The sequence below is a fragment of the Furipterus horrens genome, unplaced genomic scaffold (assembly GCF_987537825.1).
Source record: "Furipterus horrens unplaced genomic scaffold, mFurHor1.1.pri manual_scaffold_13, whole genome shotgun sequence".
Classification (NCBI taxonomy): domain Eukaryota; kingdom Metazoa; phylum Chordata; class Mammalia; order Chiroptera; family Furipteridae; genus Furipterus; species Furipterus horrens.
Genome location: NW_028327183.1, coordinates 47,615,924 through 47,636,078, shown reverse-complemented (window position 1 = coordinate 47,636,078; position 20,155 = coordinate 47,615,924). Strand labels below are relative to the sequence as shown.

General features: G+C 43.4%; 1 protein-coding gene and 1 long non-coding RNA gene across 2 annotated transcripts; both read left to right on the top strand.

The window, feature by feature from the left end:
* Positions 1-989: 989 nt before the first annotated feature.
* Positions 990-5,668, top strand: LOC149995048 (uncharacterized). The gene is made up of 3 exons (XR_016507792.1): positions 990-1,131; positions 1,349-1,512; positions 5,617-5,668. It is a non-coding gene; the product is annotated as an uncharacterized LOC149995048 (long non-coding RNA).
* Positions 5,669-7,496: 1,828 nt separating this feature from the next.
* LOC149995047 (uncharacterized) lies at positions 7,497-13,894 on the top strand. Its single transcript, XM_090260764.1, has 3 exons — positions 7,497-7,638; positions 8,518-8,610; positions 11,686-13,894. Exons 1-3 carry the CDS (start codon positions 7,605-7,607, stop codon positions 13,875-13,877), a joined length of 2,319 nt encoding a protein of 772 aa, XP_090116890.1. The 5' UTR covers positions 7,497-7,604; the 3' UTR covers positions 13,878-13,894.
* Positions 13,895-20,155: the final 6,261 nt, after the last annotated feature.

The following is a 20,155-nucleotide window of genomic DNA, read 5'->3' as shown; positions in this document are numbered from 1 at the left end:
ACATAATCAATAAAATGTACTTAAAAATAAAATAATGGGCGAGACTGTTTCATGCTGCAGTTCATTGTCAGGATCCACTGCACTACAACCTACAGTGCTTGCTTTTCTTTTTAAAACCTTTTGTTTCTCTTCACCCACTGCATCTTCCTTCGCAGTGCTTCTCTCAGTTTCCACTTTATAAAATATAACTCAAGGTGTTAGAGTCTGGTAACTCGGAACTTTTGTCATTATAAAGTGCCCCTCCATGTGTCAGGTCATGCCTTTTTTCTTAAAGTTCACTTGGTCAAATATTAATCTCACCAAATTTATAATTACAGAAATCATTTGAGGTCTAGGGTGATGGTACGTTTCTCTAGAAAGGCTTTTCATTTGCTTCTGCAAGGGCCGTAATGCTAACAAAACGCCTTCACCTTCATGCAGTTTCAGGAATTGAGACGACTTGACGTCTGGTGTCAGTCCCGGCCGAAGAATGCCCAGTTCCCTTTGGCTGTTATTCCTACGGTGAAGATCTTTGGGGTTTGCCAGGAGGCCTCTGCGGAAGGTAATGGATCTGTTGCTTAGTCCCTCGAACCCGTCCAAAGGGCTCCTCAGCTTCTTAATGAACAGAATCCACACTCCCCTAAACCCGGTAGACTAGAATGTCAAACATCTGCCCGAGAACTTCCAAGGGTTCCGGGGAGTGAAAAACCATGCGCTCCGAGTAGTTGGGCACTTCCGCAACAGGGGGCGCGGCTCTGGCCCGTTTTTTTTCTTCCGCTCAGCATTCTGGGACGCGTAGTCCACAGCTCCGTGTAGTCTTACGTACGACACCTACAGGAAGGCCGTGTTGTACACGTTTTTTTTTTTTTTCCCCGCGAAATTCTGGGATGTGCGAACGCAAAAGCTGCGTGGAGCCGCAGGTACTTCTAGTCCAGAGGGGCGGTGCTGCCGCATTCTGGGAAATGTAGTTCGGAGGCTCGGGTTAGGCCCAGGCACTTCCGCCCCAGCTGGACCAGGTGGCGGCCATCTTTTCCCAGGTTGTGGTTCTTGAGGTCAACTGTACACGACCTACTCTAACTAATCAGGGATGCACCTGGGGCCAACAGCCGTCTGCCTTTTGGGAAGAAAGAAGAAGAGCGGCTAAAAACGGAGGTCTGAGGCAAAAGTGGCGACTTGCATTTCCCGGGGTGGAGCTTTTCTTGCCTTTGGGACGTACCCGGGATGGGGCGGGCGCGGTCGTACGTCGGGGTTTGGGGGTCCCCCGGGCTCTCTGCACCCCTGGCCCGCTCCCCCACCTAACACTTAATGCCGTATCACATTGGGTGAGTTCCTTAACCCCTCTGTGCCTTCGCTTACTGTTGTGTAAAAGGGAAATGAATACCTTCCTACTGGAATGTTTTGAGAGAAAACGACCCGGGGATGCGGTCCATCAGGGACGCGGACTCCGCCCTCGCGTGTCACGGCTGCCTGTGCTTCCCCGGCCTGGCTTCGCAGAGAGCGCTGCGCGGTGGAGGGGGCCCCGGAGCCCTACGCGTGAGTAGGATTTGCCATTTTCTAACATTCACATGAATTGGAAAATGCGTGGGCCGTGCACTTGGACAGATAGAGCCGATGATTACAACTAAGTCTTGGCTGCTAAGGTCCCTCTTCAAGCTTTATACAAATGAACACATTTCATTCAAGATGAGACGGAGAGGCAGGGGACAGGTTGGTCCCAGCCGCCCTGCTAGTAGGTGGCAGAGCTGGGGGTGGAACCTAGGCAGTCTGAGTCCCACGCCTGAGTTCCTTAATCGCTTTGGTGTGTTCTCCTTGGGCACAGAGACCTGTGAGAGTCATATGGGGAAGCGGGTGGGGACTGGATTGTGGGAACCTTGAGAGCAAGGTTTAGGCTCTTCTATGGAAGAGTTTTGAAAATAGTTTTCTCAACTGTTTCACTACTTTACAGTAATGGCTATACAAGGTGGGGCAAAAAATAAGTTTACAATTGTTCATATGGAAAAAATACAATCATTAATAAGTAATAACACAAGAATAAATCAGGTGCTCATAACTGTAAACCTACTTTTGCCCCACCCTGTATTATAGAAGTAACATCATCATTATGGAAAAATTCAGAAAATACAGAAATATATAAATAAAAAATTAAATTATATATAACCTTAGGATGTAAATATAACCATTGTTGTTTGTTGTGGATATTTCTGGTTAGTGGAGGCTGTTTTCTTTGGGGCGGCTGGTACACTGCAGTGCTTCCCAGACTGTGGACCACAAACCAGTGGCATTGGCATCACTTGAGTAGAAATGCCCATCCTTGAGCCCCACCCGAGACCTTATGATGTAGAATTTCTGCAGCTGGGACCCAGGAATCTGCATTTCAGCAAGATCCTGAGGTGATGCCTGTGCACAAGAAAGTTTAAGAAATTCAGGAAAGGGCCCTGGCTGGTGTGGCTCAGTGGATTGAGTGCCGGCCTATGAACTGAAAGGTCGCAGTTCGATTCCCAGTCAGGGCACATGCCTGGGTTCCAGGCCAGGCCTCCAGTTGGGGGCGCGCAAGAGGCAGCCGATCTATGTATCTCACGCACATCTGTGTTTCTCTCCCTCTCTTTCTCCCTCCTTTCCCCTCTCTCTAAAACTAAATAAAATCTTTAAAAGAAAAAGAAATTCAGGAAAGATTCTTGTCTGGAAAGAAAACCTAAAAATTTGACCCTGCTAGCTGTCACAGATAAAACTGAGTGGGCTACACCAGAGCCCTACTCAGTTCGATAATCCCACCCCACCCCCCCGCAAATTATTGTCAGCTGTCAGGTTTCCTTGCAAAATCCTGACATTAGCAGAAAGTAGCCGGCAAGTATAGAGACAGAATGGACAGAGTTAGAGGTTGTGAAGCTATATTTCTCCAAGGCTTTGCAGAGTGGATTCAGTGCCATCTTTTAAACTGGAGAACTTCTGTCGGAAGTAGGAAGATCACCTAGTACTTACTGTTAGTATTAGATACTTTGGCTGTAGTCATCATCATCATCATCATCATAACCAGTTATTATTATGATTATTTTCTAACTTCCATACCTTTTTGTTTTCATATAACTTTATACTCACAGAAAAGTTGCAAGAATAGTAGGAGTTCTCATATATTCTTTACCCAGATTCATCAATTGTATATGCTTTGCCCATTTCCTCTGTTGGTGATCATCAGCCAAATACCATCAGGAACATATCTGTAATCTCAAGAATTAAGTTTGTTCCCTGCAGCAGGGAAACCCACTCACCATGGGGAGTCAAAACAGAGGGTGTTGGTAAGAGGCAGTTAGGAGGGGTTGCTTACAGGGTTGTGGCCTGTGTTAGCTGAATTGGAAAGAGTTGTAGGCAGTGAGGGTTTGTTCTGGGTTAGATGCTGTTAAGAAGCAGAAGCAATCTCATGACTGAATATTGTAAGAATTTTTACCTAATCCTGACCAGTGTGGCTCCATTGGTTGAGTGTCATTCCGCAAAGCAAAGTGTTGTTAGTTCTGATTTCCGGTCAGGGCAGGTACTTAGGTTACAGTTCAGTCCCTGGTAAGGGAACAGACAAGAGGCAGCTGATCAGTGTTTCTCTCCTTCTCTTTCTCCCTCCCTTCCCCCTTCTCTCAAAATAATAAATATTAAAAATAAAAAAAGATTTTTTTACCTAGCAGTGGAAGAAACAAAATGAAACCAGAGTTGTCAACTGGGAGGGGCCGTTCTTTGGCTATTCCGTCACCGTACAGTGCCTTTGTCTCTGTGCTGTGGGACGTCTTGTCCTTTTCTTGTTCACCACAATCACTGAGTGGTCCTGACTGATTTTTGTTCATCAGTGGGAAACACCAAGTTCTAGCTGTTATGGTTTTAGCTTGTCAGAACTGTTCTTTTTTTTTTCTTTCCCAGCTTTATCATACTTATATATAGTATTTTTTGTTCTTTTTCAGAACTATTGGAGAACAAACTAGAGATAGTGATGAAAATGGAATTACTTGCATTGATAAGATACTGTTATCTAAATCACAGCCCCTATTTAAATGTTTTGTTTTTCCAATAAAGTCTTCGTTCTAGTTCAAGGTCCAGTCCAGTTATATACATTGCACTTAGTTTTTGTTACATTAGTCTCCTTTACACTAGAATGATTCCTGGGGCTTTTTCCATTTTTGCTCTTGATATTTGAACAGTATTGGCAGATTAGTCTGTAAAAGGTCCCTCTTTTTTGCTTTATCGGGTATTGTTCATGATGAGACTCGGGCTCAGCAGGGAAGCCGCCGAAGCGATGAGGCATCCTCAGCATCATCCTAGGAAGCCAGTGTCAGTTTGTCGCAGTTGGTGGTCTCAGCTTCGTTTTTTTGGTGACGGTGTCTGCCAGGTTACTGTTTTTCCTTTTGCAATTAATACTTCGAGACTATGTGGCTATCTTATTCCTCACCAAACTTTCACCAGTTTTAGCATCCATTGGTAATTTTCTGACTACCTTTCATTCTATATTTATTAGTTTGCATTTTACCATAACAGTGTTCTAAGAGTTTTCCCTTCTCACCCATTTGCTTCTTATATATTCCCATGTTTATAACAGTATATATAGATTCATTCCTTACTAACTTAAATTAGGTAGGGGCCGTCAAACTTTTATTGTTGCATAGTCATGGATTTTAATTAATTTTCTTCACTTCTGTGCATATTCATCAAAAGGGCCCTTGCTTTAGTAGACGCTTTACACATTTTTATACCTGTTAAAGTTGTCTGTGTCAATTTCAGTATTATTGTTGAGGTAACATATTATTGAAAAAAGAAAACGAGATATTTTTCAAAGTTATAAATCTCTAGCATGACAATTCAACAGTCGCCAGACGCCAAGTATCTTACATCATTCTGTGGGCAGAAATTACATTTAGAAGGATGATATCAAACTAGAGAATGTCATCTGCTTTAGCGTGGTGGCGAAGAAGTAAGAAATCCTGACAGAGTTCTAAACAGAGTTCTAAGAACTTTTACGCCCATAACAGCCCCATGAGGCCCCCCACTTGTAGATGGCAGAAGTAAGGCAAAGAGATGGTAATAATTAACTTCCCCGAGATGACACTGTTAGTGAGTAGCCCAGCCAGGGCTTCAGCCCGTGCGTGTTTGCTCCAGGGTCTGCTCTTATTTTGCCCCATTTACACCGCGCCCAGCGTGATAATTACTCCTGAGGAAGCTACAGACACGCTGGGAGCGGGCCCCTGCGTGAGGTTAGGCAGCTGGTTCCGTGAACTACAGAAAGGGGCAGGGCGGTTGTCTGGCGTCCATGCCAAGTTTTCGCTCTCCTTTTTTTTTTTAATTTTTGATTGATTTATTGTTTTTCTATTACAGTTGTCCCACTATCCCCCCATTGCTTCCCCCTGCCCCGCCCACTCCTCCCACCTCATTGTGCATGTCCATGGGTCACTTATACATGTTCCTTTACTAAACCCTTCCCCTCCTTCCCCTCCTTCCCTTCCTTCTCTCCCTCCCCTCCAAGTGCTCTTCATGAAGCTGCAGGCAGCTGCTGCCGCCCTGAGGAACAGGCACCTTTGCACACCCCCAGTGAGCGGCCCTATGGGTTAGTGACGTACGGGCCAGTTTACATTCACTTCCTTCTCCTTTCCCATTCTGTCCCCTTAGACCGCTGTGTTTCCCCAGAAGAAAAAGAAAGAAATGAGCGTTTACAAGGTGAGTAGAGGTTTCCTTTTTCACTTTTAAAAATGCTGTGTCAGTACTCAGAGATGCAAGCTTTCCCCTTTCCAGGGATGTCCGGGCATCTGAGGCGCTGCAGGGTGTGTCGGATGCTTGTTTTGTCCCTTCTAGCCTCAGTTGCTTTTGGGTTTAGTTTTTGTTTTATTTCATCATTTTTTATTTCACAAATAAGAGGAAAAATAATAGAAATGACCAACTTCTACCTTACTACTTCCCTGCTTACAAATTAGCCGCTCCTCTATTTCTGTAATCTCTATCGTATGTAGTCATACTATGTGTTTGTATTTAGAACACAGATAAAACGTTAAGTTGGTTTTTGTACTTAATACTATGTAACATTCATTTTTGTTATGTTCTCATCAAATTTATGTACTTATTTTTTAAACTGTTGTCAATTCATAGACATTAGTTTAGGATTGTTACTATTTTAGGAACACTGCAGGATACTTTTCCAGCATTGAACCTTTTTCTCGAAAAATCAGTTCTAAAAAATACTGTCCTTTTTTGTCCTTAGCATATTAGGTATTCAAAATAGAAAAAGTATGTTTTATATGTGGTACCTTGGGGTTTTTTGTTGAATGTTCAAACACAGCACAGTGCATCAGGATCAGACTGCTGCTTCACACAGAAGAAATACTGATAGAAGTTTTCTGCCCAGGCTGGGTGGTTCGGTTGGTTAGAGGTCACCCCCATACGCCGAGTTTGCAGGTTTGATCTCTGGTGAGGACACATGTAAGAATCAACCAGTGAATGCATACATAAGTGGAACAGCAAATCAATGTTTCTCTCTCTCTCTTAACTCAATAAATTAAAAAAACAAAAAAATTTTTTAAAGGTGTTTTCTCACTACAAGAGGTAGATTTTGTCCCCCCATTCTTGAGTCATACCTTGTATGTATTTACTGGTTTATTTGTTTTTTCCTTCATGCAATTTTTAAGTCGAAGTAATACATGACTTTAGTTTAAAAAGTCCCGTGGTACTAGAGTGCTTGTCACTGCATTGACACTTCAGAACAATTTTATGAAGAGGTTTTTGGTTTCGTCTTTACTTTTAATGTAAAGAAAATGGATTATGAAAAATAAGGAACCTGCTCAAGTTCACATAGAAAAGCAATTCATCCCTGGCTGGTGTGGCTCAGTGGATTGAGCACCAGCCTGCAAACCAGAGGGTCGCCAGTTCGATTCCCAGTCAGGGCACATGCCTGGGTTGCAGGTCAGGTCCCCAGTTGGGGGCGTGTGAGAGGCAACCACACATTGATGTTCTCTTCTTCTCTTTCTCTTCCCCTCTCTCTAAAAGTAAATAAATAAAATCTTTTAAAAAGAGGAAAGAAAAGTCAGTATTTTACTCAAGTGAAATACAGAGACAGGAGGAAAGAGAATTTTTTATTCCAGAGCTCTGGCCAGCCTCTTTGATTTATTTCCACATACAGTGCTTCTCCTCACCTGGCTCCCACCTCAGTGAGAAGGCATGTGCTATGAAACACTGTTGGGACTAAAACAGTAAATGTTTCGGGGGCAATTGACAGTAGTAACTAAAGTATAGGACCTTTTTGGTCAGAACATAGCAGTTAGAATTCTAGGGAGCTTACTCCTCACAGTGCTCAATGCGAGAGCACTGATGAACACAAAACTTTGCTTTTTCATAGCACTTTTGGCAAGGCTGTGGAAAAATCAGTGTGGCGTCGACAGGATAGAAGGGCGGGGAGATCTACAAACTGTTCAGGAGCCAGAGCAACTTCCCACCCATTCCCCTCAGCTTGTCAGTGCTGCCCCTCTTCCTGTGGACATTGGGTGTAAGAGTGCGGTTTTATGTGCTTGTTGTAGGAGGCGGTGACGTTCAAGGACGTGGCTGTGGCCTTCACAGAGGAGGAGCTGGAGCTGCTGGACTCTGCTCAGAGGAAGCTGTACCAAGACGTGATGCTGGAGAACTTCCGGAACCTGGCCTCCCTGGGTGAGGGCAGCCTCCTTCTGGAGTATCTTTGTGGAGTTAAGGCTTTGGCATTCTTGGAATAGCTCCCCATTTTGGGGACTGGACTTTGGCCAATTCCTATAGGACCCAAGACAATGTTTCTGGTTTTTGCTTTTTATTCTTGCTCTCTGTCTGCCCTTTTTATTTTATTTTTTTTAATTGATTTTTTTTTTAGAGAGAAAGGGAGAGAGAGAGAAAAAGAAATATCACTATGACAGAAGCATTGATTGATTGCCTTCCATGGATGCCCCAACCAGGGATCGAACCTGCAGCCTAGAAATGTGCCCTAACCAGGGCACAACCTTTTGGTGTATGAGCCAGTGCTCCAACCAACTGAGCCATCCAGCCAAGGCTCTGGTCTTTCTAAACAGGTTGTTTCAGGTCTTCTTTTCATTTGTGTTTTGTAAAAGCACCATAAATAATCAGTATGCTGCTATACCTCTCCTGTATTCTTTTTAAAATTTCACCCTTGTCCCATTAGTGAATTATAAAACCAACTTATGTAGTTCTCTCTGCAATTTTTGATCAAATAAAATAGGGCAGGAAAGATCAGAGCTCCTTAGAAGAATAGAACATTGCAGCTAAAATTGGCCAATTGCATGAGTAGTCTGAGAGCCACTGGGAGGAGATACAATGAAAACAGACATTGGTTAGAAATGGGCCATTTGCCTTCTGGTTTAGTAATATGTATCTGTGCATATGTGTCCAGATCATAAAGTAAATGCGGTTTCTTCAATGGATTATGATAAAATTGGAAAAACACTGCTTTCAATATCTTGAATATGCATTTAGAACTCAAATTTCCAGTAAGTTTTAGCTCCAACGTATTCATTTGAAACTTATGACTTTGCATGTTTTCAGGACATCAACTCTTCAGGCAAGATATGTCACATATAGAAAGAGAAGAGAAGCTTTGGATGATACAGACATCACTCCAAATGGAGAGAAATTTAGGTAAGAACCGAGCAATTGTGAGTTCTCGTAGTTAACTGTCTATATATTTCATTTCTCACCTCCCCTGTGCCCTCACCCAGTCAAAATTGCCAAATCTCTTTCCTGGATTATTTCAACAGCCTTAGTATTGGTTGCCTGCCCTCAGAAAACAGCTTATGAGTCAGCCTCTCCCTTAAAATATTTGCACAGCTCATCACATTTGCTTCTTCTGAAGCCCACATCCATAATAAGAAATAGATATCACGTCATTACCTCTATTTGATTTTTGTGTACATTGATATGTGTGACTTTAGAATGCATTTCATATACTGAAACCTTTACTGCATGTGATAATTTTCTAATAATTCCTAGTCTTCTAAATACTTATCAGAAGGTATTGAATTTATTTCACAGCTCACTAATAAAGTGCATCCTCACTTTTTTAAAAAAATGTATTTTATTATGTTGTTACAGTAATTCCAATTTTTTCCCTTTGCTCCCCTCTGCCCAGTACCCCCTTCCCTCCAACAATCCCACCCCCCTTAGTTCATGTCCATGGGTTGTACATATAAGTTCTTTGGCTTCACCCTTTCCTGTATTATTCTAAACTTCCCCGTCTATTTTGTACCAACCAATTATGCTTCTTAATCCCTGCACCATTTCCTCATTTCTCCCCCTTCCCCCTCCCAGCTGATAACCCTCCAAATGATCCCCATACGTATGATTCTGTTCCTGTTCTGATTTGCTTAGTTGGATTTTGTTTTTATTTTTTAGATTCAGTTGTTGATAGTTGTGAGTTTGTTGTCATTTTAGTGTTCATAGTTTGATCTTCTTTTTCTTAACTAAGTCCCTTTGACATTTCATATAATAAGGGTTTGGTGATGATGAACTCCTTTAGCTTTACCTTGTTGGGAAACACTTTATCTGCCCTTCCAGTCCAAATGATAGCCTTGCTGGATAGAGTAATCTTGGTTGCAGGTTGCCTTTCATCACATTGAATACTGCTTGCCAGTCCCTTCCTGCCTGCAAAGGGTCCTCTGAGAAATCAGCTGATAGTCCTTTAGGCACACCCCAGTAGGCAACTCTCTGACTCTCTCTTGCTGACCCCAGGACTCTCTCTTTATCGCTCTCTTTATCTTTCACCTTTGGCATCTCAGTTATGATGCGTCCTGGTGTGGTCTCCTCTGGGTCCAGCTCACCCAGGACCCTCCGTGCTTCCCGGATCTGCATGTCCATCTTCTTCATAAAATTTGGGAAGTTTTCCTCATTTTTTTCAATTCTTGCTTCCTCATTCTGTTCTGGTTGACTGTATTTTTCTTCCTTATGAACCCCGGTTTCCTTCCCTTCACCATTGGTTTTGTGTGGATTTTCTTCATTTCACTTAGCATAGCCTTCACTTATTCTCTTATGTGTTTGACATACTCAAGCATATCTGTCAAGCCTGTGAGCATCTTTATCACCAGTGTTTTTAATTCTGTGTCTGTTAGCTTGTCTTTCTCCTCATCTGTTAGGTTGGCTATCTCCTTGTCACTTAGTTCTTCCACTGGAACCTTGATTTGTTTCCCCTTTTGGGCCGTATTTCTCTGTCTCCTCATCCTGACCCCTTTGTTTGCTTGCCTCCGCATCCCAGGTAGAGCAGTCACTCCTGTCATGTTGTAAGGAGCAGAGCCTTAGGGATTTGTCAGTACAGGGTGACCTGTTTCACCACGTTGTGGCTCTGTGTGGGGGGGAGGGGTTTGAGAGGGAATAATGCCACCTTCCCAGCACTCGCCCCTTTTCCAGGCACCTCTCTCCCTTCCGCACCAGACTGGCGCCCCTCTAGCTGCTACCCTGGCTGCCGTTCCCAAAATGGGTGGGTCCGTGGACATTCTAGTACCGTGGGGGCCCTTTAAACAAGTGGACTCTGCTGAGACTGGCAGTTTCTCCCCCCCCCCCCCAAACTCCACTGGTCTGCACAGTCAGAAGCAATGAGGCTTGATCTTCCCCAGTGCTGGGACCGTGAGCTGCGCAGTCTGGTGAGGAGCTGGGAGTGCTCCCCAGGTGTCCCTCCTGACTTTTTAAAACATAAGACTGTGCTTTCCGCCTGTCTGCCCACTGCCGCCGTTGCCGCTGCCGCCACCACACCGCATCCTCTACACCCCTCCTGCCTGCCTGGATGAGTATTTCTTCTTTATATCTTTGTTTGCTGGATTTCCATGGAGTTTGATTTTCTGGAACTTCTGGTTGTTTCTGGTTTTGAGGTAGTTATATTTCTTCTTAGTTGTGGAGGGAGACGCAGCATGTCTGTCTACACCTCCATCTTGGCCGGAAGTCCAGGCATCCTCACTTTTGAAATCAATCTTGTTAAAGGCCAATGTATCTCCGTATAAAGTATATCATGCTATTTTCAAAGAGACAGCATTCTTCCTTAGCCTCTAAATTTTAATTCCTATGTAGGAAAATAAAACCATGTTAGACAGTACAAAAGTCTCAAGAATCTAGATCGTCCAGCTTTTCATTTATATCAAGTGATTCTTAGCACCTTGGTTTTATCCTCAGCATTACACCCCTTGGGGTACTGCTGCCTCTTTTGCAGCCTTTCAACTTCTCAGCAAATATTTTCCAACCCTTTTTCTATTTCAGATACCTTTCTTGTAAAAGCACTTTTGCTCCTATGACTTGCTTCAAACTTAAGCTGGGATTTAGAGTTGTAGAGAATCCCAGAAATCAAAATGTGGTTCCATATGTCTCCATTTTTTGAGCACCTACTACCAGGCATTATTACAGCTGTGAGCACTCCAAAATGCTCTTCCTTATTGATACTGTGTTATGGTAGGAAAGACATGTAATTTATGAAAAGTATTTTAAATAGTATGTCAAACAGCAGTCATTTTGACTTAAATGGCTTTCGTTAATGCTAAGTGGTTGGGAGCTCGGTGGACCACCCCCTGGTTTCTGCCAGTATATAAAGCAGAGAACATCATTTGTGGTAAAAAAGATAAGCTGAACCATCCCAAGGTTCATTAAACTCTTATACTGTGTACCCTAAGTGTGAAATCTTAAATCATCAAACAAAGCTTTCACTTGCGCATATCACTGAATTCTTTGTCTGTATAGGTGAGAGAAATCACAGTGAGTTGAGGACTGTTCAAGACACAGGAGCACATGAAGAGCTTTCCTGCTGGCAGATCTGGCAACAAATTGTAGATGATTTAACCCATTGTCAAGACTTCATGATAAATTGTTCTCAGTTCTACAAACAAAGTGATTCCCCCTATCATGTTGGAGCAGGACTATCTATTCAGATTTCTGAAGATGAAAACTATATACTAAATCATAAAATGGATGATCCCAGGGATGCTGGAAATCCAGAGTTTCCAACTTTGAGGGCACAAGGTTCTTGGAGGAAAACTTCCCTGAATGAGTCCCAGAACTATCAGACTAGATATCAGGAAATTTCTGTGAAAAATAAACTCTGTCAGTATAAACGGGATGTTAACACAATCAGTTGGGTATCACGTTGCCTCGATGATTGTGGAGTACACAGAAGTGAAAAATCTTGTAGTTACAATCATTATGGAAGAGACAGCATGAAAATTTCAGCATTGGATCAGAATAGTGTGATTCACACAGGACAAAAACCTTACCAGTGTAATGAGTGTAAAAAAACCTTCAGTGATCGCTCCACCTTTGATTTTCATCAGCAAGTACACTCAAGAGAGAAGTCGCATATGTGTAGTGAGTGTGGAAAAGGCTTCTGTTACAGATCAGCTCTTCATGTGCATCAGAGTTTTCACATGGAAGAAAAAAACTCTAAGTGTGATGATTGTGGCAAGGAATTAAGACAGAGCTCACGTCTGCAAAATCATGAGAAAGTCCCTATTGTAGAGAAACCATTCAAATGTGTGGAATGTGGGAAAGGCTTCAGTCGTAGATCTGCACTTACTGTTCACTGTAAATTACACTTGGGAGAGAAACCACATAGTTGTGAGGAGTGTGGGAGGGCCTTCAGTCAGGCCTCTCATCTTCAGGACCATCAGAGAGTCCACACTGGGGAGAAACCCTTCAAATGTGATGCATGTGGTAAGAGCTTCAGTAGGAATTCACATCTTCAGTCCCATCAGAGAGTCCATACAGGAGAGAAACCTTATAAATGTGAGGAGTGTGGGAAGGGCTTTATTTGTAGCTCAAATCTATACATTCATCAGAGGGTCCACACTGGAGAAAAACCCTACAAATGTGAGGAATGTGGTAAAGGCTTTAGTCGGCCCTCAAGTCTCCAGGCCCATCGGGGAGTCCACACTGGAGAGAAATCATACATGTGCAATGTGTGTGGTAAAGGCTTTACTCTGAGTTCAAATCTGCAAGCACATCAGAGAGTCCACACTGGAGAGAAGCCATACAGATGTGAGGAGTGTGGGAAGGGCTTCAGGAGGAACTCCCATTATCAAGTTCATCTGGTGGTCCACACAGGAGAGAAGCCCTATAAATGTGAGGTATGTGGGAAGGGCTTCAGTCAGAGTTCCTATCTTCAAATCCATCAGAAGGCTCACAGTGTAGAGAAACCGTACAAGTGTGAGGAGTGCGGGCAGGGCTTCAATCAGAGTTCACGACTGCAGGTCCACCAGCTGAGCCACACTGGGGAGAAACCATACAAATGTGAAGAGTGTGGGAAGGGATTCAGTCGTAGAGCAGATCTTAAAATTCATTGTAGAATCCACACAGGAGAGAAACCGTATACTTGTGAGGAGTGTGGGAAGGTCTTCAGACAGGCCTCAAATCTTCTGGCCCATCAGAGAGTCCACAGTGGAGAAAAGCCATTCAAATGTAACGAGTGTGGGAAGAGCTTTGGTCGGAGTTCACACCTTCAAGCCCATCAGAAAGTCCACACTGGAGAGAAACCCTACAAATGTGAGGCGTGTGGGAAGAGCTTCAAGTGGAGCTTGAATCTTGACATGCATCAGAGGGTCCACACAGGAGAGAAACCGTATAAGTGTGGGGAGTGTGGGAAGCACTTCAGTCAGGCCTCGAGTCTGCAGCTCCATCAGAGCGTCCACACTGGAGAGAAGCCGTACAGATGTGACGCCTGTGGCAAAGTCTTCAGTCGGTCTTCACAGCTACAATCTCATCAGAGAGTCCACACAGGGGAGAAGCCTTACAAGTGTGAGAAATGTGGTAAGAGCTTCAGCTGGCGATCAAATCTTACAATTCATCATAGAATCCATGCTGGTAATAAATCCTCTCAGAGTGATAATAGGGCTGGTAAGAATATGAGTGAGTCCACACAGGTAAAAGGTTTTATAAAGTGATTTTTTTTAAAACACAAGTGTCATGTGAATTCTTCCAGTCATCAAGTTCAAAAGAAACATTCTTTTCATTAAAGCAGTGTTTCAACCATAGCTTAACATATCCCAGTAGCCAGGAGGTAGAAGACTTTTGTAAGTTGTTAGTAAGGGCTTTACTTAGAACTTTGACCTTTATTAAGTACAGTATTCCCTCACTTATTGCGGGTATTACGTTCTAGACGCCCCGCAATAGGTGAAAATCCATGAAGTAGGAACCTTACATTTATTTTTGTATTTATATATATTTTTAGGCTTTATAAACCCTTCCCACACACTTATAAAACATTCCCAATGCCTTATTAACCTTTCCCACTCCCTTATTAACCTTTTCCACACTTTTATAAACACTACTTATGTTCTTAAACACATTCTACACTCTTAAACCTACGTAACTTTAACAACATGTACATACAGTACCGCAAAATCCCGCGATGTAGCGAAAAATCCACGATAATTAAATATATTTTTTAAAACCCCGCGATACAGTGAGGCCGCGATAAGTGAACCGCTATATAGAGAGGGACTACTGTACTACTCAGGGAGAGACTTTAGGAGGGTAAGCTTTTTATCAGGCCTCGTACAAAAGTAGACCCAATCCCAAACTAACACCCACTGAAATGTAAGCTATAAATGCAGAGACCTTTTCTCTGAATCTGTACTCTTAATGCAAATACTTAATGTGTGCTCAATGTTGGTTAAATTAATAAATGGTGCCCTGGCTGGTGTGGTTCAGTGAATTGAGCGTCTGCCTGTAAAATTTTTCCAAGATTTTATTTAATTTTTAAAGAGGGGAAGGGAGGGAGAAAGAGAGGGAGAGAAACATCAATAGTTGCCTCTCATGTGCCCCCAACTGGGGACCTGGCCCTCGACCCAGACATGTGCCCTGACCGGGAATTAACCAATGACCTTTCAGTTCACAGGCCGGCACTTAATCCACTGAGCCACACCAGCCAGGGCAAATATTTTAAAAAATAAATGGGAAAGTTTATATTTGAAAACTGTTGAGATGACATCCAAGACTTCATAAAAATTTGTATTTTGAACAGGAAATCTAAATGTAGCCTTAATAAAACTCAGGGAGACAAAGTTGAAATGTTAGAAATGCAGTACTGCGATAAGTAACAGTACAATATTAATTTAGCGTTGGCCTGTTGTGATTAGCTCCTGTGCTCCCCTGCTCCCAGGCCTCTCTTCAGCTTGGGTCCCATTATCTTGGACTTTGCCCAGTGTTCCATTGATCTTATCCAGTGTAAACTGAGTCCTTTATAACAGCACACACTGCATGTAAAATTGAGTTTGTTAATCTTGCAATAAGATCTTTTTTTTTTTTCCGAGAACGTCAAAGCAAGGATTTAAGTGTTATAGCTACTAGTAACAAACATTTGACAGCCAATGAAAGAGCTGCTTTTTGTGTTGTGATGCTGGGGATTCACTGTACACTCCCAATCTGCGTGGCTGCTCTGACCTTGACTGCCATCACACCAGGATGAAACTTCTAGCTGTGTATCCAGTTTTTTTGGCCTTTGTAGGTAATTTAACTTCAACCCCACATGACACTATGGGCTCAAATTTTCTGTTTTTGGCCTCTGGAGACTTTTCCTATCTTAGCTTTGAGCTTGGCTACATATTAGGTACTTTGGGGGACTTGTTATATATAACCAGCATTTTTTTTTTTTAAGGACCCAAAGGCAAATGTAGTCAGTGGCTGATTTCACAACCATGTAGATTTTCCTATGTCAGGGCATCAATGGGAAGAAAGAGACTCCAGAAAAATTGAGGTGCAAATATATGGCCAGATTCCAACAAAGCTGAGACCTTTGACCTCTTAAGTTTAGCTGAGCCCCCTTTGCCATTAAAAAGAGACCTTCCTCCCTGAGCTGGTCTCCCCTTTGCCTAAGGAAACTGTAATGATCTCTCCTGATACAGTTTCCTTGCAGAGGACTGTAGGTTCTCAACTTGCCTCCACCATCCCCCCATTTTTCTAGACATATTCAGATTCAAGTCCTCGCAGGCCACAGGACAGGGTCTAGGTGGGGAGGTCATCAGGTATGAAGTATGATCATGGAGAGACACTACCTGAGAGGTTCCCTGACCCGCAGATTCCTCGGCACAGATGAAAGAACTGACTCAGAAACATTGTCTGAGGAGAGAGAAGGCTGAGTGTCTCTCACAGGAGATCACTGATCACTCCTTTCTCAGGGTTCTTATTGAGCTTTCTACGTGCCGAAATGCACGGGGTGAGCATGCAGACCTCCCCCAGATGGTTGGGAGTAAGAACGAAGGGAAGCACAAATCAGCATAGGCAGACAGGCAGCAAGACTAAGGTGCCCAGGCCTATCATGGAAGTCCGGATGCCTCTTAAACATTTTGGTTTCACATTCTACTGATAAGAATTTGGGGCTACACAGAGCAAGCAGGCTTCATCAGTTTCAAAGTGTACATTGCATTCCTGTTCTTCTAAACCTCCCGGAGTGCGGGACCGGCAGTACGGTACGTGGGGCACAGCAGTTACAGCCCTCTGTATCATACACACTGGTCTCCCACGTGTACCTGCCAAATAAGGTTTTGTAAATGGTATCAATAGCTGAGAAATACATATGGTTGTGAGTCTTACGCACGTTGAATCAGGTGGCAGTAGTACAATGTTGGATCAGGCTGGATTTGTTGATACAGGTGCACTGAACACCAGTTCCAGAGTTGGGGTTTAGCTTCAGTTCCTGGGAACGCCTTCTACAATTTGCTTAGTTAATGACTGAAACCTGTACCAAAGCTGGCTTACGTTACAGTCAAACCACCAGAACTTTCTATTTTGTAGAACAGAGTTTCTCAACCTTGGCACTATTGACATTTTATTGAATAATTTTTCATGGTTGGGAGCTGTTCTGTGCATTGTAGGATGTTTAGCAGCATCTCTAACTCGTACCACTAGATGCCAGTAGCACATCTAGTTGTAAAAGTGAAAAATGTTTTGACACTGCGGAATGTCCCTGGGGTGGGGGGCAAAGTCGTCCCCTACAGTGCTGTAGAAGAAGGTGTGCAAAGATATAAAGGAGCGTTGGTAGTCCTGGAGAGCTCTGTAGTGACTCCTACAAGCCAGGAATGAGAGAAGGCAGTTATGGTATCAAAATGGGGCTCCCTGAATTCCGTGAGGATGATGGGATCTTGGGGCATCAGAGGTCAAACGGAGGCATTTCACTGGCAGAGATAAATTGTGTTTGTCGTGATGAACAGCAAAACCAAAGGGACTAGCATACTGATAGGTCTGGTGAACATAAGTCCAACCTGAATCGATGTGAGAGTTGTGGTTCCTCAGCCAGTCCCATAAAATGAGTCAGTTTCCATTTCCGGAGCATGTGGAATGAGGAGCAGGTTGGGTCCCCTTGTGGAAGGAGCCTGATGTACTGCCCAGACTACGTACCGTAAACCATGCTAGCCTTCCTCAAAGTGACTTGCAGCGTATTTTATGGAGGGTATGCACGGGGTAAATGGAAATGCCCAGAGTACGGAGGTATTACTGGACCTAGAGCTGACATTTTCTGGAACAACCCAAATGGCACTGTGGTGCACTAGTTAGTAGAGGAGCTTATGAAAAACAAATGCATATTTTTGCTCAGGTTCATATGTAGTGGTCTGAATGAATCCCTGGACCCATCGTATGGTTATTTCTCAAGTTCTGGGATGCAGAGTTGTGTAAGGAATTAACAACTGGAATAATCCTCTCATCGCTTCTCTGACCCATGGAACCAGGGCAATTTGTAAGAAAGGACTAGTAAACACTAGAACTGTCCTATGTACCAAAACAGAAAACCAGAAGCAATACCCCATCCCTGGAGGGGTCGCAGAGATGAGTGCTACTATCAGGATCCTGAAAGTTGCAGGGGCCATGATTTCTATCGCATCTGCACTCAGTGTACCCATTTGACCTGCAGAGAACACAGGGAGTCTTGGATAATGACATGGGATAATTGTCAACTTAATTAGGAATTGAGTCGCGTGGCAGCTCCCAGTGTGGTTTTATTGCTGGAGCAAATCAACACATCTGGTGATGCCTGATATGAAGCCATGTAACCGCTATGTGCTTTTTCTATAGTTACTACCAAATATCATCCAAAGAAGTTTAGCTTCATCTGCAAAGACCATCAATAAACTTTTATGGCCCCAGCTCAAGGCTGCATCAACCTTCCAACCTTTCACAAGTTAGTCCAGGGGTTGGCAAACTACAGCCCATGGGTCAAATCTGGCCACCACTGATATTTGTAAATAACATTGTATTGAGACAAAGCCATGACCACGATTGTCATGCAAAATGACAGAGTTGAGTAGTTGTGACAGATCATATGGTCTGTTAACATCTGGCTCCTCTGGTACATATCTGATCATGTATGAATGGTCTGTAACAGCTAGGGATGCTGCATGAAGCTTACAATATTACTATTTAGAATTTCGGAGCAGCATTTGTCATTCTCCGCAGATGGCATTACTCCTGAGAAGGCAGCTTCTGGCTTTATCAGGCTTGGCCACGGCCCAGGAAGTTACCATGCAATCAAGTCACAAGTGTGGGTATATCCGCAGCACCTCATTGCCAAGTGTAAGTGATACATATGACATTCAGCCCAAACCTAAGTTGCAAGTAAGTATCAAGAGCAAGTGGCTCAAATCCTGTTTTAGGCTATGCATTTAAGGCTCTACATTTCCTTCTAAGTATGTATTAAAATTTCACTTTCTGATTGTGGATAATTATCCTCCTGGTTCTGTCCATTTTGCTTTTTAAAGTTTGCCTTGTATTTTGTGACATTATACTTAATAATTTAAAAGTAATCATGATGACTGTCTCTATCTTATAATGCTTTTTTCAAGAACTGCTTCATCTAATATTAATATATGTTAAGTTTATAGAAATAATTTGAAGCCCAGGAAGATGGGTTATTTGGAGGACTTTTATTTATTCCTGCTAGATGCTTGAAGATACTAACAAAAAGGATTCACTCTAATCCAGTTTCAGGTACCAAGAGATATTTTTTAAAATCCTCACTCGAGGATACGTTTTTATTCATTTTAGAGAGAGAGGAAGAGGAGGAGGAGAAGGAGGGGGGCGAAGGAGGAGGAAGGAGAAAGAGAAAGATTGATCGATTGCCTCCCGCATGTGACTAAATGGGGATGCAATTGGCAACCCAGGTATGTGACCTGAACTCACAAACCTTTTGGTGTACAGGATGAGAATCCAACTGTTAGAGCTGAATGAGCAGCAGAGGGGAAACAAAGGCAGGGCTCTCACCGTTGCAATCTAACAAAGAGCTTTATCATAGAGGAGGCTAGAAGCAGAGGGAGACGTCTCACCCGCTAACTCAGCAGTCCTGGGCCTGGTCTGGTAATATTGCCACGTGTTTCAATGTCACAGGAGACACTATGTTAGCATGGGAAGAGGAAAGTCCTTGAAATTCTATGTATTCTATCTACTATCCAGGAAGGAAAGCCTTTGAAAATGATGTCATTCCAAGGCCAGAGAGGCAGGAGAGGGTCCACAGTGCCCAAAGGGAAGAGACCCATAAACCAACTTTGGTTAATTGCCTCCCTCTGGTCACTATCTGTTTTACAGGGAGTCCCTAATGCTTACAGAAAGAGCCCATAAATAACTTTGGGTAATTGCCCCAACTTTAATTAACTGCCTCCCTTCACTTAAGTGTTTTACAACAAGATGAGCAAATGGAGTCTGGAGCAAGATAAGGATTCGGACTAACAGACCCCACACGTACCTAAGTTTGGGTAGTCACGTCCCCGAGGGGAAGCTGGCACCACCTTTATCCGTCAATCAAAATGTAACTTCTTCATCTCCATCCCGCCAACTATATACGTCCTTGGAACAAAGAATTCGCTCTCTTGGCTCGTGGCTCTTGGTCCTCATGGTGCTCTTGGTGCTCTTGGCCTTCTGGCCACCGGAGGGCGAGCTTGCCACCCCGGCCGTCGGCCACCCTTGTTTTTCCTCTCCCATTCACTAATGAACTTGGCATGCATGCTAATAGGCCCACTGATATGTAATTCTTTACTGCATCAGCGAGAAGAACCAGGGTTTCTCCGATAACACAACCAAGCGAGCCACCGGCCGGGCCTAAGATACCAAGGGATTTAGAGTTTGGCTTTAGCCTTTACCAAGACAATCTACCTTTCTTTTACTCTTACTCTAATGGGGCAACTATCCGGGGTTTTATCTGGATTCCTTGTAACCCAGACGTCCTTCAGAGCCC

Excerpts from the sequence above, each read along its gene's own strand:
- LOC149995047 (XM_090260764.1), top strand. The coding sequence starts at position 7,605 with ATGCTGGAGAACTTCCGGAACCTGGCCTCCCTGG. Across the intron at positions 7,639-8,517 it reads CCGGAACCTGGCCTCCCTGG|GACATCAACTCTTCAGGCAA; the intron begins GTGAGGGCAGCC and ends GCATGTTTTCAG. Across the intron at positions 8,611-11,685 it reads CCAAATGGAGAGAAATTTAG|GTGAGAGAAATCACAGTGAG; the intron begins GTAAGAACCGAG and ends TTGTCTGTATAG.